The following is a 26,588-nucleotide window of genomic DNA, read 5'->3' on the forward strand; positions in this document are numbered from 1 at the left end:
GATCTGTTTTCTATTACTTCAGATCTTTCTAAAATGAACTACAAAAACACAATTTAAAAAACTGGCATCCATCACCAATGACTCAGTCCAAGTGTAAGAAATAGAAAAGTTGGACACTGAAGAGCCAGCCTAATTTTTATTGTGCATGGACGTCCTCTTCACAAAAAGTCAGCTGGTTTAAATTCGTTCTGTTATGATTTGTAATATCTAAATGGAATTTTCTTCAAAGCGCCCTTGATTGATTGACCCTCAGCTGAACGTTTTGTTTTTATTTTGAGGCTGACAATAATGTTTGTTGGCATGTGCTCTCCTTCAACTGTGTGGGGACGCCATGAAGCTATCTTTATGAGTCATCCATCCACAATACTAAATACATGTCAGCAAAGGAAATATTATCCGAAAAGGGAAAAATTCCTTTGATGTGCTTCAACATGCAGAGATTTCTGCGAGTTTTGGAAGCTCTGTCTGCTTGTAAGGAACGGTGTACACTTACACTTTTTTTCTCTCTTTCGGCCTACTCCAAGCCTAAGAAGACCACCCATTGCTTGAAAACAGTTCTGCTCTTTCAGCAGCAAAGTGTGTCATTTGGTTTTAGCACATTCATTTGCTGGACCACTGTGTTTATGTTAAGGGAAGCCAAATGGAGAGATGAAATGTTACAAGGTTGAAGTACAAAGTAGTCTTGATTTTTCTCAAGTTAGGAGATGTCAGTAATTTATAGCACAGCTCCAGTTTTGATTTTTTTTTAATGTAATGGTGGAAAGAATTAATAAAATGCACAGCTTTGGGAAATGCTAGAGGAGGAGGGGTCAGGAAGGCCAGACAACGACTGGAGTTTTTGTCAGATATTCATAGAATGTTGGGGAAAACATTCTGCTTAGCTAGCAGTGCCCTCGTGAGACAGAATGGCACTGAGTGAGGAAAATATCAAGATAAATGAAATTTTTGCAGCTGCAAGTAAAATATTGAGAATCTGCACTTTTTTATTGATCTTTATGATCCTATTGCCAAGAGTCACTTTGTGGTGACAAAATATGTTGACAAGTGCATATCTCACTGCCATGAAAAATGTGGTGAAGGATTCTCCTTATGTCTGCAGTGTTATACAAGGAACAAATTGCACTGCTAGGGCCAATTCCTTACAGAAAGACTAAATTTAAGGCTTACCAGCCCTAAACAATTTTATCTTGAACTTCAGGCTAATATTTGTAGCAATTCTTCATTGAAAGAAAAAAAAACCAATGGAAGTCTCACTTTTTTTTTTTTTTAGTCCATAGATATTTTTTCTCCAGTACACTAGCTGTTATAAAAAAAAATGTTCATTTCTTTGTACTTTGGCTGTATAGTTTTGGTTCCTAATCTTCAGAGTGAAGTGTTCCTCCTGTATTTATTGAATTTCTCTCTGACTCAGGGTTTGACTCTTCTCCTGTATCAAAATTTAGGAAAAAAGTGGCCAAAAGGATTTTTATTTCACTAGGTCCTTAGATGGCAGGACAGTTTAGTTTTATTACAGATTTGATAACTTCCAGTTACAAGTTGTAGAAATCTCCCTAATGCTTTCCCTAACAAATAAGAAGACATGTCCCATCAGGCTGGGGAGCTGGTGTCTTTTCTATTTTCGATGAGGGAGGGTTTTTCCTCAGAACAAAATGGATTGTTTCTCTATAAGCTCTTGATTTCTAGTCCCTTTTGGAACAGATAGCCTTCTGATTCATTAAAGAAATTCTCTTGTGGGACACCATGGAAATAAAATGCAAGTTGTTTATAGGCACTTGGTTATAGGCACTAATTGAGGCCTGGTGATGATAAGGTGGGTACAGATTTATGACAAACAAAGACTATTTAGGAACAACAGCACAGAAACTTTTGAAGGCTATAAAATTGTGGAGAGAGCAAATGCATAAAACATATGACTAAGCTGGGTTTTCTTTTTGTTTTGAATAGGTCAAATATATTCTACCGAGCCTGTATCGATATCCCCAGGGGCACTGAGCTTCTGGTATGGTACAATGACAGCTACACATCCTTCTTTGGGATCCCTTTACAGTGCATTGCCCAGGATGAAAACTGTAAGAATTTATTTCAGTTCTAAATTCACGTCTCATAATCAGCGTTTAAAAGCTAGCTTTTCAAAAGGAATTCTTATAGCTATTGAAATTTGGTATACGATGAGAATGTGTAAAACTCTTTGTTCAATATTTTACTTTTCCCTGAATCATCTTTCCTTTCATTTCCCCCAAACCCTTCACTCTCCCTCTCCACACATCCAGTTGCTGAGTCTTGTCAATTCTACCTCCATAACATCTGTTGTCTTTGTCTTTGACTTTTCTATCACACAACCTTTTCCACCTCCTGCCTGATCTATTGCAGTAATTTTCTAATTGAGCTCCCTGTTTCTTCTCTCCCCTCTTTAACCCATCCTCCACACAATTCCCAAAGCAATATTCCTTAAAGCATAAGTCTGACCATGTCATTCCCCTGATCAAAAATCAACTCTGGCTCCCTATTGCCTCTAGAATAAAATAGTCTCCTCTATTTGGCATTTTGGATACTTTATAATCTGACTTCGGCTTACACATTTTCTAATGTCTTCAAAGTATTAAAAATGTATTTCTTTAATAAAGGAAAACATTTTTATTTAAAAGTTTTGAGTTCCACACAAATGTATTATAACACTCTGTGTTCCAGCAAACCTCTCATTCATGACATTCTACTTACTTCCACATCTTTGCAGAGGCTACATTTGATTCCTGCAATGCCTCTTCTTCTTTGCCTCTAAGAATGCCTTGCTTCCTTCAAAGCTCAGGTCAAGTGCTGTCTCCTTTATGAGACCTTTCCTTCCTCTCCCTTAAAAATTATCTTGTATTAGCTTGATATGTATTTCTGTTTACTTATATACATGTTATTTCCCTTACAACATTTGTTTGGATTCTGTCTCCCCAGAACTCGACACTGTGCCTAACTAATTGATAGGTTAAGACATCCTGACACCCACAGACCAGTGGTTTCCTCTGTCACAAACATGCCACTCATAGCCACACATACCTTAGGGTCTTGTGCCACTGTGGATGTTCTCTTCCCAAAACAGGTTGGGAAAGGTCAGAAAATTCCTGATTCAGATGAGTACTATGAGATCCAATATTATTCAGTTTTCTATCACTGCTCTTCCATGCTGGTATACATGTTGGGCAGTGAATAGGGAAGGAGGGAGAGAGAGACTAGGAAACTTTATGGTTACATAAGGCTCAAGGCTAAGTGTCTACTTAGGCCTGGACAGCTTTGTACATCATCTCCAACTACTAGCCCCCCTTTTTGCATATTCATGTTTACTATTAGACTGCATCCTCTCACAAAATACCAAATATTCAAACACATTTTCATCCATTCAAACTCTTCAAGCTTACTTCATCATAACACTGGTTCTCTATCTACACTGCCAATTTTACCACATATGGGCAAGTTTCCAACCATTCCATGGGCGGCACCAATTCTAAGGCTATTTTCTGATATCCTTAATAAATATTCCCCAAAGGCACCTGGTAGAACAATGGATAGACCACTGGGCCTGGAGTCAGGAAGTTCAAATTTGTCCTCTAACATTTATTAGCTGTTGTGAACCAGGACAAATCACTTACCTCTACTTGCTTCAGTTTCTTCAACTATAAATAGGAATGATAACTAAACCTATCTCACGGGGCTGTTGTGAAGATCAGATGAGAAAAATATGCCACATCGTAGATGCTATATAATGCTTATTCCCTTCTCCTTTTATAAGCTACATGTCTTGTAGCCTTGGGCCCAAATCTCTTAACATCTCCTTTTGTTCCATTAGTTATCCTTTTAACATTAGTATTTTAGCACAGAACCTGACACATAGTAGGTGCTATATAAATGCATATTCCCTTCTCCTTTAATAACCTACATGTCTTGTAACCTTTTTCACAGCTTTTAAGTCACAAGCAGAGTCAAATGAGAAAATTATTAAAAGTTTTACAAACCTTAAAGCTCTAGGTACATTATTATTGTTATATTCCATATGTATTCATTGAACATCTTCTTGGACCAATGGAAGCAAAAAGTATGACTTAGTTTCAAATCTCAATGAATTCAGGGGGCAGCTAGGTGGCACAGTAGATAAAGCACTGGACCTGGATTCAGGAGGCCCTGAGTTCAAATTCCAAATTCAGCCTCAGACACTTGACACTTACTAGCTGTGTGACCCTGGGCAAGTCACTTAACCCTCATTGCTCCGCAAAAAAAAAAAAATCTCAATGAATTCATAATCTTATGTGGGCTACAAGGTTTATATATATGAAATAATCAGAAAACTGTATGACATAATCAGAGGAAATGTTCCTCCTTCCTCCTTTCCCCACTCCTAGGATATAAAGATTTATTATTATATTTCAGTAAATATCTGAGGTTGTTGGTGTGCATCATAGATAGCCCTGTAAGTGAGGAGTGGTAGGGATAATAATAATAATTAATAATTATAATAATAAATGACTGACAATTATATAGTGCTTTTAGCTTTGCTAAAGATTTAAAAAATTATTATCTAATTTTATCCTAACAACAACCCTGGGAGGTAGGTGCTATTATCTTCATTTTATTGATGGGGAAACTGATGCAAAAACTTTAGATGATTAGCCCAGGGTCACATAACTACCAAGTGTCTGAAATTCAGGGAGACACTTGACCTAGGGATTTGTGTTTTGTTAATGGAAAAAAAAACACCCCTGAGAGCTGGAGCATAATGTTGCCTTTATTCTCACCAGATCTGGCTTCGTATCCTAACTTTGATACTATTTCTTTGGCACTGGACAAATCACTTCCCACTCTGATCTTTAGTTTTCTTCTCTGTAAAATGAGGGGAGTAGATTAGATAGTTTCCAAGGTACCTTCTTTCTCCTGTATTCTGTGTTTTCTCCTGGTAAATGCTGAAGTCCTGAGCTTAGATGTAAGTTCATAATTTTCCTTCAGGTTTAGTTGAGGGGTCTGTACATGTAGATCAGAGAATAATCTATCTATTCTTATTTACTCTGACATCAATACTCTGAGTAATTTTCTTGCCAAGAGTCCCTATCTTTAAAAGCGATCTTAGCTAATGATCTAGCCCCAAACTTGTAATCTTCCCCATACATTTTCTTTATTATGTAACTTAGGACACATTAGACATCCACCTTGTTCTAGATATACAACTTCCATCTTATTCTAGTATTGTTAGGTCAATAATGTTGTTGAAGAATCTACTCACAGAAGTTTCCTATGTGTCTTCTACGTATACTCTGTATAAAGACAGTCCCCAACTGATTAATGGGATTTATTCCAAAAGCTCATAAGAAAAGTCAGGTTTTAGGAACTTGGAATACATTTGTGATGGAGGCAACATTATAAATGGTGGTTAGGTTCCTGGGCTATCCCATGAGTCTCTTGAACTCATAATATCCCTCAAACATAGTGCTATTAGTACTCTAGAAACTAGTCACTATTTATAATAGTGTTCCTATGGGAAAACGCATTTCTGAGTTCTAACTTGGAAATGCTAGGTACAGATATTCCACTTCCCTGACAAGTCCCAGCAGCAAAAACTTCACTCTTTCCATCCTTTCACCTGTATAGTAGTGGAATTAATGACTCCCTTAGCTCCAAACCACTAGTAATGACTTCTGTAGCCTGGGGTAGGGGATTGAAATAGGGTAGGAGTTAGGTAGAGGCAGGGGACTCTGGAAATAAAGGGGACCTTTGGTGTGGAAAATGAAGAGTGTGAGTAGAGAGGCTTTGGGGGAGATAGCTGCTATTAAGGCTAGAGCTACTAGAACCTTCTTCCAGAGTTTAAAAATACATTCAGCAACACTTTCAGTCCTTCCATATTATAGAAAAGCTAAGCTTAGCACCGAGAGTGAGGCAAAAATAATTATTTAAAATAGGAAGTTTCCAAATGGAGTATGAGTTTTTTCCTATATCCTTTTCTCTCTACTCCTTCAGATGTGTCTTGGGGTAAATATCCCAACATCATTCCCTTCCAACCCCAACAATTTAGTTTGTCTTAAAAGCTGATGTAAAGGCTCTGTTTGCCCCAAGTACATTTTTTTCCTACTTACTCCATTTCTGCTGGGACAAAAGGGTAAAGGATTTGGGGAGTTTTGGAGGAAACTAAGGATCATGATGGAGTCAGGGAGAAACAAGGGGACAATGATATGGTGACAAGAAGGGATGGAGCAGCTACAGTGAGCAATATAGTGAGTCTGTGGGTGGTGAGGAGGGGACTGAGGCCCTGGAAGGGAAACAGTGAAGAGTGACAATAGGAAATCAATGTCTTTCCATGTTCTTTCTCATCCCATTTTGTTGCTAACTGTTGCTGGGAGAGGAGTAATGATTAGAGACAAGGTCTAGATGGTCAGAGGCCATTTTCCATATATATATATATATATATATATATATATATAAAATACCTTTTATATTTAGGCGATGTATTGAAATCTATTTTGTAAACGCTATAATCTTCACAGGAGTAAATTAGGCACTTTAGAAGTCCCCAAAGACCACTAGAGCACCACTAAATCCACTCTTTTGTTTGTGGGGCAATGAGGGTTAAGTGACTTGCCCAGGGTCACACAGCTAGTAAGTGTCAAGTATCTGAGGCCGGATTTGAACTCAGGTCCTTCTGAATCCAAGGCCAGTGCTCTATCCACTGCACCACCTAGCTGCCCCCCCACTAAATCCACTCTTACAGGAATTTGTTACCTGGTACTTTTATAAAAGAGAAAGCAACTCCTAAACATCCTTGATATTCTCAACAGTTTACAAACAGAGGGAATCTTGCTAGACAAGGGAAAAAACAGGTAGACCAGTAAGGGAAGAAAGATGCTGGAATAAATTAAATTCAGAAGATTAAATTAGATTTCAATTAGAATTCAAATGAATTCAGAGAGACAGTCTCACTCATTCAGTAATTTGTATGGAGCTGCTCCAGTGTAAGCAAGGGCAAAGTCAGCAAGATCTGTCATCTGTGAATGCATGGTGATAAAATAAAAAGCCCAACATAAAAAAATGAACTGTGCCCCAAAACCTATTTAAGTGCCTTTTTATCCCCACAAGTTTGACTGATATTTGGAGTGAATTTTCTGGAAAATTGGGAGTTGTTTATCATAATCAAGAAAAAAACAACAGAAGAAATTAAGGGAATTGATTTATTCTGTTTACAGATAATGGATTTCATTTTGAAGACTAGGTCATCTTTTTTTTCTCTCTTTTAACTTTTTTTTTTGCCACAAAAAACCACTACAGTAGAAAATGTTCATGAACCTTCTTTTCTTCTTGTCTTTTTTTTCATTAGTCAAAAATAACAATATTTATATTTAGTTTCCTTTTTTTGCTTTTGCAAAATAGTCTTTTGGAAGGGTAGTGTACTCCTATTTCCTTGGCTTGCCTTTAGGAATTATAATTTCTATTATCTTGTAAAGGAATACCTGTATTCAATGAAGAAAATGTCTACATTGGTATTCTATACTTTTTTTTTTTGGTAAGGCAAATTGGGGCTAAGTGACTTGCCCAGGGTCACACAGCTACTAAGTATCAAGTGTCTGAGTCCAAATTTGAACTCAGGTCCTCCTGACTCCAAGGGCTGGTGCTTTATCCACTGCACCATCGAGCTGCCCTTATTCTATTACTTTTAATAATCAATTTAAAATACTAGACTAGGGTATCAAAATGGCACAGAAATCAGAGTTAGAAGGGTAATCCATGTAACGCAGGAAGCCTCTGCAACATCTTTGGCAAACGTTATTTGAACATTCCAATGGCAATATGTTCACACTTTCCCAAAACAGTCCATTCCATTTTCAGAAAACTCTTATTATTAGAAAAATTTCCTGTTGAAAAGTTGAAATCTGTCTCCTTGTGACTTCTACTTATTGGTACTAGGTCTGTCTTCTGGAGTGACACAGAATAATATCCTTCATATGGACAGTTCTTTTGACATTTAGAGATATCTATCAAGCACGCTAATCAGTTTTCTTTTCTTTTTTGAGGCTAAAATTCCCAGTTCCTTCAACTGCTTCTCTATAGCACATTTTATATACCTTTGGTCGCTTTGCTCCAAACTGCTCTGTGTCCCTGATCCCACACAGAATGGGATGTAGATGATGCATAGAGGAGGCCCAGGTTTAAATGCACTCACCCCTCACCTATGTTTGTGCTGGAGCTTCAATATAACACCACCTACTTGTAGTATGGTATTCAATCCAAGAGTACTTGAAGTGCCAAAAAAGCTCCTGGTGTGGTCCACAACTTAGAACCTGAGAATATAGCTAAAGCAAGACTGTATGCATGCATACAGTAGAAGTTGAAAGGCAAAGAAACCAAGAAGTTAACTTTATTTTCAAAGTACATTTAGAGTGTTTTTCATGTTGGACTGAGTAATGGGTGATATGAATACTCAACAATCAAATTGGAAACTACAAATTGTTTCCCCTTTTTTATGCTGGCAAATATTGAATTATATCTTTTTTAAAAAAATTTATTTCCCCCCAAATTGCATGTACAACACATTTTAACGTCGATTTTTAAAAGCTTTGTGTTCCAAATTCTCTTCCTCCATCCCCACCCCCCTTAAGACTCAAGCTATTCAATATGAGTTATACATGTTTAGTCATGCAAAAACATTTCCACATTCCTCAAGTACTACAGGTTGTTTCTTGACAGAGTGTATTTCTTATACTTAGATGGGTCCATGAAGTTTAATAACACCCTTACAAATGGTTCCATTTCACGATCCTAATACTACTATGAACAGAGAGACTGCAGCAGGGGTAGAACAACTGGTTTAGAAACATAATCTGTTGTTCTTCTGCTCATGCACCAGTCAATACTCACACCAGCCTGGGGTCTACAGCTGAAAAGTAAAAGTGGGGTCAGGAAGTATCTAGATTTGGCTCCATGCCTCTATCCAAAAATGCATTGCTGGCAGCAACTGGAATATACTTCTCAGTCTCTGGCTTTTTCCTATAATCAGATTCATATGAGACATTTTTCAGGCTGATATTTGGACTTAAGACTGTACTGAATCAGTGTGCTATGTAATTTAGCACCTGAAACACTGAGGGGAAAGAAATCCATAAAGCAGTGAGATATTGGGGATTATGCAACCAAAAAAAGTGTGTTCGTTTCCAAATCTCTAAGGGTTAGGGAAGTTTTAAAGGAATTAAGTCATTGATTATAATACTCAATGATCATAATCCCTTTTCCCAATGGGAATTACAGGCACTTGAGTTCAGTTCCTGCTTTAAAGATTGCAACATCTTAAAAAATAAGAGGGCAAACCATGTATTCTATCAGTATTGTTTGACCACCCATGAAACAAACAGAAAGCTTTATCTGATGGGCATGGAGAGCATGTTCTGGAGGCTCCAGGCATATTCTATAATGGGCATAGTGAGTCCATGGTAAGAAGCACTCTGAGTGAACAAAAGAACACATTATATAGGGAAGGACACTGTTGAACTCTAAAAATTCATGTGGTAAATGTCGTAGCTCAGCCTGGAAATGTGAATTTTCCTCACCTGGGATAACATATAAAAGATTTTACTTCACTGACTGAAGGATGCTCAGAACTCTCATAATGCTTTGTATCTGTTTTGACAACTTAAGATGTTTTATATACTTTATTTCTTCGTATACATACATTTATGTCTTAGTCTTCTTTTTATTTCTCTTATTAGGATGGAAGTTGTCTTGGTATCTACTTCTACACATACACGAAATGCTTCAATATGATTCTTTGCACATAGTAGATATACACGTTGAGGGTTAGTTCCTTTCATAGCAAGGTGTCAAATTCACCTTCTTTTGTATTCTCTCACAGAGCCTCACTAGAGTAATGTGTATGCCCACAGCAGGCATTTCATAAATGCTTATTGAATGATATTGAGCATTTCTACTACAGTCATCACGGGGGTACTAAAAGTGTTTGGTTAAATTATGTCTTCTTAATGAAATGCCAGAAAATAAATGTGATTTTACTTAGTGAATATATTGTTATTAAGCACTTTCCATTAAAAACACAGATCAAAGGCCACCAAAAACTGTCATTTTCTTCCCATGGGACTTTTAAACCTTCTTAACCTTTTAACTCGCATTTCACATTGGACATATAGAATGACTTGCAGCACCATAATAGCATGCCTCTCTCAATAGCAGTAAGGCCATCAGTTACACACACTGGACACTGTGGCTCAAAGGGAAAGCCGAATTTCATGCAGACATTTTGCTTCTGGAAACAATTTTTGTGTGTTTTGCCTGTTTATATAAATAATAGCTCTAAATGGAGCATATAGAGCTCAAAGAGAGAGCCACCTTCTGTCAACTGTGGGCCTTCAAAAGAAGCCAATCAGAATACACATGCAAACAGATTGTATCTGCAATCAGGAATGAACTCTCCCAAAGCTTCCAGTAGGGGACTAGTTCCTGCAGAGTGTAAAGACTAATGTCTACTCATAAACATTCAGAGAAAGTTTTTTTTTTAAAAAAAACACCTGGGAATAAATGTTAACCAAGTATTTCTGGTACTTTTGCGGTCCTACAGCATTAAGCTGACATAGCATAATGTGAAACTTCAGAGTGACCGTGCTCTTACTGCACTGGGGCAAATTTCAGTTCCATCAAATTCCCCCACCATCTTTTTTGGGGGGAGGGTGGTAGTGCTTCAAGAGAATAGAATAAAGAAATATCTCCATATAATGGCCTTATCCAATTGTGAGAAACCAAATAGAGGAGATAAGGATTTTCCTCAGGGACTCAGACTCTTGTATTTTTCTCATGCATTTATCATATCCTCTACTCTGGATTTTTTTTTTGTTTTAATTTTTTTTAAGTGAGGCAATTGGGGTTAAGTGACTTGACCAGGGTCACACAGCTAGTAAGTGTTAAGTGTCTGAGGTCGGATTTGAACTCAGGTACTCCTGACTCCAGGGCCGATGCTCTATCCACTGAGCACCTAGCTGCCCCTAGATTATGTTTATCTGGGTATGAGTGCCTTATCTTTGCTGGACATATTTTGTGGTAAATGAGGACAATATTTTGTTCATTTTTGTATCCACCTAGCCCCTAGCACAGTCCTCATTTAGCACTCAATAAATGCTTTTGATTTGAGTTAAAATCTATGTCCATTACTTTCTATGAGAACAAAACAGTACATATGTGACAACGGGGCAGCCTAGCTGGTAACTTGATAGATGTTTTAGGTGACAATGGAGATGCTGTTTTAGCATTAGTAACATATACGTACCAGTGTTCTGCTCTCTGCAAACCTGTAGAAAAGCAGGCTATCACATAATTAATTAAACAAACTAGAGAGCGTAATATATGTTTTTCAACAGGGTGGTGATACGCTCAAATAACCAGTTAAATAGTTTCACTTAGTATCTACTATGTGGGCTTCTTCAAAGATTTCAGTATCCCCTCTATGAATCAGAGTGCGCTCAGCCCACTCAGCCTTACATTCTTCTGCTATTTTGAGCTATTTTGGCTTCTCATGGTACATCGGGTGTTGGCCTCAGATTTTAAAGCAATCTAAAGGTAGGGAAATGAAAAACTACTCCAAAAGCTAAAATTATGACAAACCATAGCTCCCAAATTCTCATTTCTGACATGTGAGACAGCTCCAACTCTTAGTCAACCAACAATTTATAAGACTCAGGAATCTGATTTTCTCTGGGCCACGTAACTTATTAAACCATAGTAAAGTAAAACTGCAACAGAATAGTCAAACATAGAGTACCTCATACAGTTTTCCATTCCAAATCTCTTACTAACACATAATATGGCATAATATGATAAGGATACTTTATTGGGGGAGACCAATGGCTCCATCTCTACAATTTTCTGACTGTGGTGTGAAAGGATGATAGGGCATAACTGAACCCCTTAAAATCATGCTCATCATTCCCATCGTTATCATGAGTACTATTTCTGTTGGAAACCATATGCGACATTGTTGCACAGATCTACAACCCTGGGCCGGCTTTGTTTCTGCTTCCTCCCCATGCTACATTCTCAGGTACGGAGGAGTTTAAGGTTGTTTCTTTCTCTTGCATTGACACAAGCCCCTACTGGCTGTTCCCCCATTGTAGGGGCTCAGTGACTAGCTTCCAGTTTAATTTAACTACTTAACATCAGGTTGGCTTTTACAAAAAGGATAATTTACCTCAAAATCCAGCAAGAACAAGGGGCATAATTCATTTTTATTACTAAGTCTCTGGGAAGAGTGGGGAATTGCAACTTGGTTTAGATCCTATATCACATAGGTCCTCCCAAGTCAAGTCCAAATTACTGTCAATGGGCTGGAGACCCAAAGGTCTTTCTTTTTTTTTTGGTGGGACAATGAGGGTTAAGTGACTTGCCCAAGGTCATACAGCTAGTAAGTGTCAAGTGTCTGAGGCTGTATTTGAACTCAAGTCCTCCTGAATTCAAGGCTGGTGCTTTTTTTTTTTTTTTTTTTTTACACTGCACCACCTAGCAGCTCACCAAAGGTCTTTTCAATCCATGCTCCTTAAAGCCTCAATACCGGACTGGCTATAACACTTGGCCTGTACTCCTGAATCTCTGTGGCTCACACTTCCCATGGATCATGTTGGAAATTCCTTTCCTATACCTAGGATGGAAAAGAATGAACAAAAATGCCATAAGACCCAGGCCTATTTCTCAGTCATATGGCCTTGAGGAGTTGAGAGGAGAGGAGGCTCTAAGGCCTTCCTCTCTTATTGCATTTTCTCTCTGGTCTCAGTGAGGGAGTCACCTCACTTCCTCAGATGTGAATGCTGCAACAGCCCTCAGTTTGTCTTGACTCAGAAATTTTTCTATATGCCAACTATTTTGGCTATGAAAAAGACTTTAAAAAGGTCCCTCCCAACTACATAGTAGGCCAATGTAGAATGCTCCTGAAAGCTCTAATTCTCCATTCTTCCCTCAAAACAGCTCCATATTGCCTTCCATGTGAATGATATCATCATAGAAACTGATTGTATCTGTACATACACCACAACCCATCCCCACCCCACACCCCACAAAAGATTAGATATATATTTCACAGAGAGGGGGCAGCATGATATAATTGATAGAGGTCCTAATTCTGAGACTTATGAGCTATGTGATCATGGACAAGTCACTTAGATTCCAATTTGTTGTTGTTGTTCAGTTGTATATGACTCTCCATGTCCCCATTTGGGATTTTCTTGCAAAGATACTGGAATGGTTTGCCATATTCTTCTCTAGCTCATTTTACAGATGAAGAAAAATGAGGCAAACAGGGTTAGGTGACCTACCCAGCATCACATAGCTAGTAAGTATCTGAGGCAGGATTCAAACTCAGGTCTTCCTGACTTCAGACCCAGAGGTACTCAATCCACTGCACCACCTAGATGTTCAGCTTCCTATTGGACTTAGGCAATTCTTTAAGATGATAAGTTATAGACAAGATGTTCATCTGCATTGCTGGAGAAAATTTCTGCACTGGAAGTTCCCTCCATAAAGACTTAGTTTCACTTAGCAACCTGTTGAGATCAATTTATCTAAGCTTTTAGGGGGTATTTAGATCTATTCCATTATTCTATAATACTGTGATTCTTGAACCAGTTCATATTTTGAGACCATAACATCAATCTTGGAATAAATTGGCAAGGTATACTTTCTTTTATTGATCATATATTTAATGTTTCAACACTTTTAATTTTTAAAGGATGCCCCTCAGCTCTAGATTCTTTATCTGACCATCATTGTAGAGTTTAATAATCCCTCTTAACCTCTGTATTTCCAGACTGGAGTTCTAATCCTTTTAATATATCCTGAGATACTAAAAAATCCCGTTAGTTACTTTGTCATTCTTTTACCCAGGAGAGGGAATGTGGAAAGTGGAATTTGAAATAGAGAGCTGAACTTGGAGTAATGAAATTGTGGGTTCAAGTACACTCTCAGACACATTGGCTTTGTGAACTTTGGCAAATCATTTGAGTTCTCAGTATTCTGGACACGTCCCTAAGACCTGCTGTTTGTCCTTTATTCTCAAAGAGGACTGTGACATTGGGTGATATCTTGGACTTGCTGTGAATTGGATTTAAGTGAGGGAAGGCTGTGCAAAGTCACCAGACTCACTCTCTCCTCCAGAGCCATTGGGATACAGTAGCAAGATATACATGAGGACAACTGGAGATGGCTCCAGACATTAAGGCAATTGGGGTTAAGTGACTTGCCCAGGGTCACACAGCTAGTAAGTGTGCCTAAGGTGAGATCTGAATTTCAGTCCTCCCAACTTCAGGGCCAGTGCTCTATCCACTGTGCCATCTACCTGCCCCTATTTCCCTAAGACTATATTTATATAGAGGGTTTTGACCAGTATTTAAGAACAAAAGTTCGCTCATCCAATGGCAATTAGAGTTCCAACCCAGTGGCAGCTCAGTGATACAGTAGAAAGAATGTTGGACTTGGAGCCATGAAGATCTGTATTGATTCCTGCCTCAGACACCTACAAGCTATGTGACCCCAAGGTCCATTAGTTCTTAACCCCTGTCAAATTCAGTTTCCTCTTCTGTAAAAATGGGGGAGTAATAATAGCAGCTACCTCAAAGCATTGTTTTGAGATCAAATGAGGTAATCTATTTAAAGTGCTTTGCAAAACTTAAGGGATGTTATCATCATCTTCATCTTCATCTTCACTAGTCTAGTTCCTATCCTATCTCTGATCCAGTTTCTGCAGTGTTTTAACTTCCTTGAGGTCATCTAGGAAAATATTTTCGGTTTTGTTTTGAGTAGTTTTCCTGATAATGTGGTATGAGGGTCATGTGTAGATCTTTATGAACTGGCAGTTATGTGGACTCTTATAGGGACATTTTTACAAATGTGGGTCATTGTTTCTGACCTGTCTTCTACAGGACCCTAAGATTCCATGAGGTATGTCACAATACAGTATGGCTATAGGTTTTTTGCTGCTGCTGTGTGTATGTATGTTTAAAAGGTTTATATGGGGTATAATATTCTGATCCGTTCCTTTTTCTTAATCTTTCTCCAAGTTATTCTTTCATCTTCATCTCATGGTACACTGTAATTAAGGACCTCTCCCCAAAGTGAACAATGAAAATGCTGCTACCCATAGGCAGGAAATTCCTTATATTTGTCAAGGCAATTGAGATAAAGAGACAAGGTAAAAGAATTGAGAGGAATTTTAGGATAACCTCCCATCTCCTATACTACTATTATAACACAAAATCTGTGTGGATAAGTTCTAGGCAATTTGTTGAGGCATATCCAGGTTAATAAGTTGCCCAAGGTCACATAGCCAATATTTGAGCACATGTTTGGGACTCTAAGCCCTGCACTTTGTCAACTATACTGTCTCTACAACTACACAAATATTGATTTTTTTGTTATTTTATTTGACCCCCTTTTAACATAGCTTGATGATTAAAAACTAATATCATGTTTTTAATTTTTCCAATTATACATATATGCCTATATTTGTATGTATACTTCAAATCTGCATACCTTAACAAGGCTTCTCAAAGTATTTGTTGTTGTTGCTGTTGCTGTTTAACATAAAGGATCTATGAATTCAAAAGATATGAAGATTCTTGCTCTGTATCCCTTTCTTGGATGATAACTGATAGCCCAGAACCTATAATCTCATAAGCTTTCAGAGAGCTAGCATGAGTCTCTCTGGAAGAATTCTAGAATGTTAGAACTGAAAGGCACCCTGGCACTTATCTGGTCCAATAGTCTCCTTTTACAGGGAAATAAAACTGAGACCACTGAGAAGTAAAATGACTTGCCCAAGGTCACGTAGTTAAAGACAGTGCCAGGGCTGGAAAGATGTTAAGTATCTTTCAGTGCTCTTACACCACCCTGCAGGTCTTAGTTTGGTGACATCTGCAAGCTTAGTAAGTATATTGTGGGGGGGCAGCTAGGTGGCACAGTGGGATAAAGCACCAGTCCCTTGATTCAGGAGGACCTGAGTTCAAATCCAACCTCAGACATTTGACACATGTTAGCTGTGTGACCCTGGGCAAGTCACTTTACCCTCATTGTTCTGGCAAAGAAGAAGAAGAAGAAGAGAAGAGAAAAGAAGAAGAAGAAGAAGAGAGAAGAAGAAGAAGAAGAAAGAGAAGAAGAGAGAAAGTATATTGTGTTCTCCCTTTCTCTTATCATTGGTCTCTGGACGATATCACTGTTTCTCCTTCTCCATTCATAGAAGTGGCCATTCCTTGATTCCTTGCTCTCAATCCTAAAAATGACACAGTGTTTCAAGTCATGATGATGAAGGTTGCAGCATGGAACATTATCTATTATTTTGGTTTGATATTAGGCACAAAAGTAGGTGATTTTCTACTGGGTTTTCCTTGGTCTGGTGGGACTATGCCCCAAGTTTTGGGGGCAGCTAGGTGGGTGGAATAGAGGGAACACTGCCTGAAGTTGGGGAGGACCCGATTTCAAGTCTCACTTCAGACACTATGTGTGGACCCTGGCCAAGTCACTTAAACCCTCAATTACCTTAAACATCCAAGGCTAGCTCATCCTGATATATATCTCGCCACTGGATCCAGATGATTCTAGAGAGGAAAGTAGATTGGTGACCTTACACAGTCCTCCCTCACATAAATCCAATTGAGGGCAAGTCATAATATCAACCCTGATTTTATGGTACTCTCAAGAATGAAAGGACAAATAGCAAGGCATATATCTTCATGTTTGAGCTGTGAAACTATCATTTAACTTATGGTTGAAATCTCCTTTCTCTTTTATCAAAACCAGCTCCAGGATTTGAGATAGTGAACTCTTTATGCAGGACAAAATGACTGTCTATAGACTCAGCATAAGTGTTTGAGAGATAAAAACCTTTTGACATAGTCTTATCATAGATATGTCATGGAGCAAATAGGAAGAAGGTCAGACGAACCGTTGCTTTATCAAATTATTAGGTGTTTTGTTTACCAGGGACTTAAAATATTGTTTTTTCCATGCCAACACCTCATTTGATTTTACAGATGTAGAAACTTGGACTTATGGATATTTTCACAACAATGTCAACAATGTATGACAGGATTGAGAATAGAACTCGGTCTTCACATTTGCATGAGGACCTAAATCACTGAGTTACATAGTTTGACTAACAGAAAATAATCTCTTCCTAGGCTGAGTGTTCTCATGATACTGTAGGTTTAGAGCTGACATAAACTTTGTCATTTAGTCTCTTCCCCTCATTTTAAAGATGAAGGAAACTGAGGCTTTGAAAGGATATGTAAGAGGATTAGTTGAGTGAGGAATTGGGTTGACAACTGGAGGCTGTGGACGCTGGGTGACCTGGGAAAATAACTGGTACCTTATAGTAAGGTAAGAAAAATATGGAAAGGGAGAAGCTTTGAGAGGAAAGATAATGAGTGTGACTTTGGAAAAGTATCAACTTGAGATGCTGTGGGGAATCTCCAGTTGAATAAAGTTCCAGGAAGCCATTTAGGAGATACATGGATTATTAATTCAGAAAAAGTAGATTAGAGCTGGATAGATATATCTGGGAATCATCCCCACAGAGATGAATAAAGTGAAACGAATGGGAGATGATGCTATCACAAAGTGAGATAATACAGTGTGAAAAGGAAAAGGGGGCCGAGGACGAGCCTAGGGGGCACCCCTAGTTTAGAGGACATAACATATATAGAAGACTCAGCAAGTGAGCGTGATAAGGATCAGTCACAAATAGAAGGAGAAACAAGAGAGTAATGTCACAGTGAGTAGAGCATATCCGGAAGGAAGAAAGTGCCTGACGGTGTCAAATGCTTCAGAGAGGTTAAGGAGGATAAAGACTGAGAAAAGACCATCAGATTTTGCAATCAAGAAATCATTAGTATCTTTAGAGAGGGCATTTCTACTGAATGATGCGTTTGGAAGCCCAATTGCAGAGGGTTTAGATGAGAATGAGAGAAAAGAAAACCCCAAGTATAGGTGGCTTTCTCAAGGAATTTAGCTGGGCAGGAGAGAAAAGATAGAAGCTGATAACTAGCAGGAATGGTCAGATCAAGGGAAAGTTTTTTTTTTCAAGGATATGTGAGAGACGCGGACATGTTTATAGGCAGCTGAAAAGGTGCCAGTAGATAGGGAGAGACTGAAGATAAGAGAATGGGGGCTTATAGTGGGGTCAATTTGCTGGACAAGTTTGCTTTTCTTTTAAAAATAATTTATTACACATTTAATATTAAGCAGAATACATCACTTTAACTTTAAAAATCAGTTATACTTAAAAAATGATTCCTCCAGACCCAAAAACTGAACGTATCATTTTTCTAGTGTTTATTATACTGGTGTCCCTTTCCTTCTGCATCTAATTCATCTTTGGTATCTGTGTCATAGTTTTTCCTTTTATAATATGTTTTGCATCTTCAGAGTGCCTAAAGGTTTGCAAAACAGTTTCCTCACACTAAACCTGTGAAGTAGGTAGTATAAATATTTTATGGCTCCATTTTGAAGATGGAAAAACTAAGGCCCATAGACAGTTGTGATTTGGTCCAGGTTATGTTGTGGGTACATAGAAGTATCAGAAATTGTTCTAGAGTCTCATAACTCATATCAGCACTATTTGAATTACTGCCTGTTGACTCTTTTTATTTTTTTCTTTTCTTTAAAAATTTGTGGGTGGGCCAATGAGGATTAAGAGACTTGCCAGGGTCACACAGCTAGTAAGTGTCAAATACTGAGGCGGGATTTGAACTCAAGTCGTCCTGAATTCAGGGCCAGTGCTTTAGCCACTGCAACCACCTAGCTGCCCCTCCCCTACTACTATTGAACAAGCAAAGAAAAACACTTCTGTTAACAAACATAAGAAGTTGGCGGGGCAAAAAGAGGGCTTTATCCATTGTGCCACCTAACTGCCACTACTTTTTAAATAAATAATCGCTATCTAAACACATTTTTCTTTTGATTTTATTCTCTATTTTCCCATTACTTCATACAACTCTCTTCACATTCCTTTATATTATTTATAGTGATTTGGGACTTTGTAGTATTCCATTTCATTGACATAATAATACTTATTTGGCTATTTACTATTGGATACATAGGTGGCTTTTAGTTCTTTATAATGAAAAATAAGGCTGTTATAAATTAATTTTTAGGGTACATTCCTAATAACTGGGTCAACGGTGTGATTCTTTTGTGACTCTTCCTGTATTCTGCTAGAATACTCTACAAAAAGATCTACAATTGATAAATCCATCTACTATAAATAAATAACCTGTCCTTTTATAACTTTGGCAGTATTAAATTTTGTCACTTTAGTCATCACCCAATAAGCCACTCAGTAGGTGTCTCAAAATCAAATTGTACACGGGGGAAGCCCAGGCGAATGTCTAAATCTTATAATACTCCATCGTTTGTTCATAATTCAAAATGTCATCTGATGAGAATTTGATTTGGTGACCCCAGATCTTTAGGAGACTTTAGCAGAAGCATTAGAAGCCAACTTGCCTCAATCCAGGAAAAGAGGATTTCTTTTACTTAGCATTTCCTTTAGTCAGTCTCCCTCTGCCTTCCCTGCATCCTCCCACTGTGCATCCTCATCTGCCACTCTTGTAGTTTTCTTCCTGTCTCTGATTTTGTTTCATGCTCTATCTTTTGGTAGTTTCATTTTCCTTCTCTTGAACACTTCATTATTTTTTCATTCCTTTGATATCAAGATTAACTGGAGAACTACTTAATAAGTTTTTATTAAACCAATATCATAATTGTTTTTCTAAGTAAGCAAAAAAAATGTCAAGTATTAGATCATTTTCCTTCAAAGGACGAATTCTTTTGATTCCTTTCCCTCTGTGGTCTATTGCAATTACTTAGTTCAGGCTTTTGTTACTTCATAAATGGATCACTGAAAGTCGCCTTGATTCAAATCTCTTCCCCACCTCCAGCCCACTCCACATACACCATTGTCAGACTAATTTTTCTTAAGACTTTGCTTTCACTGTTACTTCTATTCTCAGAAATCTTCACTGATTCCTTTTCCAATGGTATAAAATTCACAGTTTTCTATTCCTAGCTTTCAAAAACTTCCACCCTCTGGTTCCATGCCAGCAAGCCAAACTTTAGTTCTAATAGTTCCTTTAGTTCCTAATAGGCACACCATTTCCTCACCCTCCCATATACACACCATGGTCATTCTACCAGGACTTCTTAACTTCTTCCACTCTCGACCCCTTTTTCCACCGAGAATATTTTAAGCAGCCCTAGATATATAGGTATACATCACCATTTTACTGTTGCCAATTTTTCACGACCCCCCATATCAGTCTTACTGGACCCTATGGGGTCAAGACCTACAGTTTATGAAGTTTTGTTCTAGCCTACTCCTTTAGTATTACCTCTTTTACCTGGAAGTTCCTCTTCTCTCCCACATTCTAAGGTCCAGGCATCCTAAAGAGCATGGCTTAGATTCTCCCTTCATTGATCACTGATCTCCCTCTCACCTGCCCACCCAAAATGTTATAGCCCTGTACCACACAATTTGTTATAGAATTATGCATGACCTTTAAATGTTTCCCTATTTTCATGTGTTTTGTCTCTTCGGTTAGATTGTGAAATTGTTGAGGACAAGCACCTTGCTTTATACTTTTTTCTGATCTTTATAGAATTTAATATAGGGCTACACACATGGAGGGCACTCCATAAGTATTGGCTGTTTGAGCTGTTGTAATGATGTGATGATGACAATGTTTTTTTCTTGAAGTGTGTTATAGTTGTCCTGTATAACTGATCTGTTTTCCCACTCTTTCTTTCTTGATGTTGTTCTGCCAGGAATGTCCCTTCAACTGTAATGGAAGCCATGTGCAGACAAGGACACCCTGCAGTCGCTTTAACAAAGCAGCAAGCTCTCTCCTGCCACAACCCACAGCGTTCTGTAGTTTTCCCACAGACTCCATGTAGTCGGAATTTCTCTCTCCTGATAAGGCAGGACCCATCGAGTCAGGATTTAACCAAATCAATGTAAAAAACCGCGCAGTCCTTGCAAGCCCAACTTCAACCAGCCAACTCAACTCCGAGTTTAGCTGGACTGGCACCTTTGGAAAAGTGGGCAATGCTTTAAAGACATTCCACTCAGAGGATCCTTTTACAGCTGCACGTCTGCACCCAGACACCCCGACAGGTAAAATTTGGGCATGTGCCTACCATTTTGCTGGTGTAAATTTAGCTTTGTTTGCTCCCCTTCCTCAAAGCAGACCACCTGTGAACAGATCTTCCACCTCATTCCATGACTGAAGCACCTTTACGTCAGAGACAGCAATGGTCATTGCTTAATTTAGTGGTTTATAAAAACAGTTTGGGGGTTGAGTTCACAGATTAGGGGGAAGTGACTAGGAATTTGGCTTGTTTTTCAAACAGTTCCATACAACTAGTTGTAAGATGAAGGAAAAAAAGAAGGAAAATTTATGAAATTCATAGATGGAAAAATGAGGTCAAGACAGTTAAAATCTTCTCTGTCTTACAAAGATAATATAACTCTCTGCTGTGCTGCTGTCACAGTCATTTCAGAGTTCACCTATAGTGTGCAATGTGTATGAGCTTAATTAAGTACTGAGAGGTAATGAATTGGAATTTTTTGCTTAGTACTATTTTTCTTCAGAGCATGCAAACCCATAAATCGTGCAAAGCTGTCAAAAGGAAATACCTCCTCTCCCAGTGATGTGGAGGAAAACAGATGCCACTTATTCAATAAACTAATATCCACACAGAAGAAAAATGTTGACTAGATACCTCAGAGTCAAAGTTGGCTTGAAAGTTTGTCAATAAGGAATTTTATGGCCATGAACTGAGGATGAAATTTAGCTGAACAAGTGAATTAAAATTTCAGGTACTCTGACCGGTGGCACGGTAGATATAATGGAACCATTATTTATGAATCAAAACTGGTTTATTCGACAATCTTGATAGCTGGCATCACAAAAGACAAAAATCAAATTAATTCAATAGGAAAGGATTTCTGTGTTTTATCTCTCCTTTATTTGTGATGAAGATTTGACTAAAAATACTAAGTATCTGGAAAATCACTGTGGATGTAACCAGACTACAGAAGTGGAAAAATATTTCCCCATGGCAAACATGAGTGGGTAAGGAGGCAAGAGCTCTGATTTCTTTTCTACTTTTGACACAAATTTACAAAAAAATTACAAATGATTTAATTTTGTTATGATATAATAATCAGCCTAATTTCTCCTTGTGGTTCTACAAGTCTCAAGAAGATTCTCCTTATAGATCTAGGGTGGAGATAGGCTTACTTTCTGAGGGTGAGCAATTAGTTCTTTCAATCCCCTGGGTTACTGCACTGTTGGATTATGAGCTATGGGTAGGGAAACCTAGTTAACCTATGGCTCCTCTCATATGTCTCACTGGTAAACTCTATTCATAAAATAGCCATTAATTTTCGCCACGTACATGTATTTGTTGGTACCATTTGACAGGCAAATGTTGAGCAGCCAAAAAATTGCCCTGAAAGATAAATATAGCAAATCATTGGGATCAAAACACCATATTTTGATCTTTGGGAAACGTTAAAACATAAGCCTGAGTCAAAAACCTTTCTCCATCCTGTCACTTTTATACGAGGAGGTACCCCATGGTGGAAACCATTTTCCAGCCCCTGCATACATTTTACCCATGTATTTTGGCTGTTGAAATGGTATGACCATCTTGAAAGTGTTTTCCTTTCAATCCAATAAGGATGCAGTACGATTCACTAAGCAAAAGTTTCTAAAAGCACTTGCATCTGCTTCCAGTGAAATGACTGCAGGTGTAGCTGCAGCCTCCTGGTCTTATTTTGTATTTGGGGAGTTTTCCCAGTGGAAAGATACTTTCAAGCAAGATTCCCATTACGAACTTGATTAAGAGATCAAGTGACTTCAGATGGAATAGGCTAAGGGTCACTGTAGACACCCATTCCTAACTGCTTAACTAAAAGTAAGGTGAATTAAATGAAATTAAAGCTGGAAGAATCTTGTTTCTGAAACATAGAATCATTTTAATGTGGAGCATAACATATTTCTATGCTTTCTGTATTATAAAGAGATGAAAACAACCATAATAAATCAAAAGAGATTGAAATAGAGGTTTGCCAGACTCTGGTTTTATAATTTACTTAGTGAAGTCAGATTTGCATTAAGGTTTCTATTCCTGTGATATGTGTGCTGTAAAATAATAGTTATAAAATTAGTAATAGTTAATTTAAAACTTTCAGAAAAACTTTAGCCAACTAAAAATACACAGTTTCAAAGTAGCATGCCATGGGAAGAGACAATTAGACCAAATATAATTTACACTTAGAGGCCAGAGTCTAGGTTAAATTGAGATCCTAGAACTTTACTAGACCCATGATTTGTTTGATTCTTACAGAAAGTTACCAGGCATTCAAAGTTAAGCAAAATGGAGAATTTATACAATTATTTATATTTATTTACTTTATATTTATTTATTTTATTTGTATTTATATATTTATACAATTCAGGCAAATACTCTGACTAGGGTTGAATGACCAAATTAATCACCCTATTCCCTACATTCATCACTTTTCTAGATTGTGGGGACCTGGTAATAATTATTCAATATTATCTATATCAGGGGTTTTAAACCTGAGTCCATAGACCCTTTGGGGTTGTGAAGACTTCAGGGGGTCCATGAATTTGGAGAGAGAAAAATACATCTTTATTTTCACTAATGACAAACTGAAGTATATAATTTCCTTCAAATATGAATTAAAAATATGTTGAGGAGTCCACAGATATCATCTATATCATATCATCTATATCAGGGTTTTTTAACCTGAGTCCATAGACCCTTTGGGGAATAGATTTCAGGGGGCCCATCTACTTGGAGAGAAAAAAATTACATCTTTATTTTCACTAATGACAAACTGAAATACATCATTTCCTTCAAATATGAATTAAAAAATATTCTGAGGAGTCCACAGATTTCACTGGGAACCAAAGGGGACCATGATAAAAAAAAAGATTAAGAAACTTTGGTCTTTGTAACAGCTTAAAATGTTTGATGTCTTAAAAAATAACCCCTGTCATATATGTATACTACTAATGATGGAAAGGTCCCCAAATCATAGTATCAAATCAACTTTAATTATTGGGGACCAGGTGAAAATTAAAGTTTTTTTTAAATAATAACAGCTAAAATTTGTATAATGTCAGAAAGTGAAGAATTAAGAAGCCTCTTGATGAGGGTGAAAGAAGAGAGTGTAAAAGCTGGCTTAAAGCTTAACAGCAAAAAACCCCAAGATCTTGGCAACCGGTCCATTCACTTTTTGGCAAATGGAGGGAGAAGAAATGGAAGCAGTGTCAGATTTTATATTCTTGGGCTCAAAGATCACTGCAGATGGTGACTGCAGCTCTCTGGAAGGAAAACTATGGCAAATCTGGACAGAATATAAAAAAAAACAGAGACATCACCTTGCCAACAAAGGTCTGTATAGTTAAAACTATGGTTTTTCCAGTAACAGCGTATGGCTATTGGACTATAAGGAAAGCTGAGAGCCACAGAATCGATACTTTCAAACTGTGGTACACAACAAGACTTTTGAGAGTCCCTTGGACAGTGAAGAGATCAAATCAGTCAATATTTAAAGAAATCAATTTAGGCTATTCACTGAGAAGTCAAATGCTGAAGCTGGAGCTGCATAATGAATTTAATATTTAATTTAATTTATTACTTCATTCTGAAGCTTTGGCCACAAAATGAGAAGGCAGGACTCATTGGAAAAGGACTTGGTGTTGGGAAAGATTGGAGGCAAAAGGACAAGGGAATGGCAGGGGATTAGATGTATAGATAGTATCATGAAAACAATTAACAGGAACTTGGACAGATTTTGAGAGATAGTGGAGGATAAAAGGGCCTGGCATGCTATGGTCCATGGGGTAATGAAGAGTCAGAGATGACTGAACAAGTGAACAACACAAACAACAAAACTTGTGTAGAGCTTTGAGGTTTACAAAGTGCTTTATGTCCATTGTCTCATTTGATGGGTATTCCCTGTGTTATCAGTGGCCTGGACCATGTTATTCTTCAAACATAGCTGCACCATTTCTTTCTAAGACATTTCAATTGCATATTAGCATCCTTGATTAGCCTTTTCCCCATTCCACAATTTTGTTGTTGTTGTTCAGGTGTTTCTGTTGTATCTGACTCTTCACAACCCCATTTAGGGTTTTCTTGACAAAGATACTGGAATAGTTTGCCATTGCCTTCTCCAACTCATTTTATAGCTGAGGAACCAGAGGCAAATGGGGTTAAGTGACTTACCTAAGGCCACACAGCTAGTAACGGTCTGAGGCCCAATTTGAACTCCAGAAGATGAGTCTTCCTGACTCCAGGCCCGGCTTTCTATTCACTGTGCCACCTAGCTGCCCTAACTCCAGAATCTTGGCTGCCATGAATACAGATGGTTTAGGAGCTATATAAGAGATCACAGAGTCACAGAAAATTAGTCCAATTCCCTTATTTGATAGGAGAGGAAACTGAGTCCCAAAGAGGTGAAATAACTCTACTGTGGGGCAGAGCTAAGGCTTGAATCTTCTGACTCTTAAGTACTACCTACCTGATTCTTAAGGAAAACTATTAATTTCTCATGGAGAGTGTATCCAGGTTGTGCAGTGGTTAGAGCACCGGCCCTGGAGTCAGGAAGACCTGAGTTGAAATCCGGCCTCAGACACTTGACACTTACTAGCTGTGTGACCTTGGGCAAGTCACTTAACCCTCATTGCCTCAGGAAAAAAAATTCTCATGGAGCTTATGTACAGATGCCCAGAGACATCCAAGAGTTCAACTTGGTCAAAGCTGGTGTTTGATTTGCATCAATTGTATCAATCCTCTTTTCCTAGACAGTTAGCATATAGGAGCCTTTTACCTTGCTTATCAGTTTAAAAACTTGCAAATGCAGAACCTGTGATGTGATATGATATACATATGGTCTAAAAGCATCCTCTGACGATCTCAGCTCTCTGAGGGGCTATGTGGGCATAACTGCAAGGAGGCAGCTTTGTGACCATCCTCTCTGGAGGAGAGAAGGGTCACCTTTCAACCTCCCTCATAGGGGGGCTTGTGTCCAACACAGTCCCATTTCCCTTTATCTTTCTGCCTCCTCAACTCCCCTCCCATTGCTAGTCAATTTCTCAGCAGCTGGTGGCACAGTGACTAGAGTGTTGAACCTGGAGTCAGAAAGGCTTGAGTACAAATCCAGCCTCAGACACTTAGTAATTGGGTAAGTCAATTAACCTCTTTCTGCCTCAGTTTCCTTATCTATAAAATGGGGATAATAGCACCTACTTCACAGGGTTGTTGTGAAGATCAAATAAGATGGCATTTGTTTAAAAAAAGACAGCACATATAAATATTTGTCCCCTTCCTTTCTCAACATTCCCTCTTTTCTCTCTTCTGAACTAGCCATTCCTTCATGGCAGCTATAAGTTACCCATTGGACAGTCATGAACCAGCTTTACTGGTTCCATTGACAAAATTCCTTGGCCCAGCCTCCATATCCCTTGCCCCGAATCACCTTCTGAGTACAA

General features: G+C 38.1%; 1 protein-coding gene across 1 annotated transcript in view; it reads left to right on the forward strand.

Moving 5' to 3' along the window:
* PRDM6 (PR/SET domain 6) overlaps positions 1-26,588 on the forward strand; it is a 162,424-nt gene that overhangs the window by 116,812 nt on the left and 19,024 nt on the right. Inside the window, 5 exon segments of the mRNA XM_043979048.1 lie at positions 1,945-2,085; positions 20,821-20,963; positions 20,966-21,072; positions 21,075-21,116; positions 21,119-21,165. Coding sequence (XP_043834983.1) covers positions 1,945-2,085; positions 20,821-20,963; positions 20,966-21,072; positions 21,075-21,116; positions 21,119-21,165 — 480 coding nt within the window.

The sequence above is a fragment of the Dromiciops gliroides genome, chromosome 1 (genome assembly GCF_019393635.1).
Source record: "Dromiciops gliroides isolate mDroGli1 chromosome 1, mDroGli1.pri, whole genome shotgun sequence".
Classification (NCBI taxonomy): domain Eukaryota; kingdom Metazoa; phylum Chordata; class Mammalia; order Microbiotheria; family Microbiotheriidae; genus Dromiciops; species Dromiciops gliroides.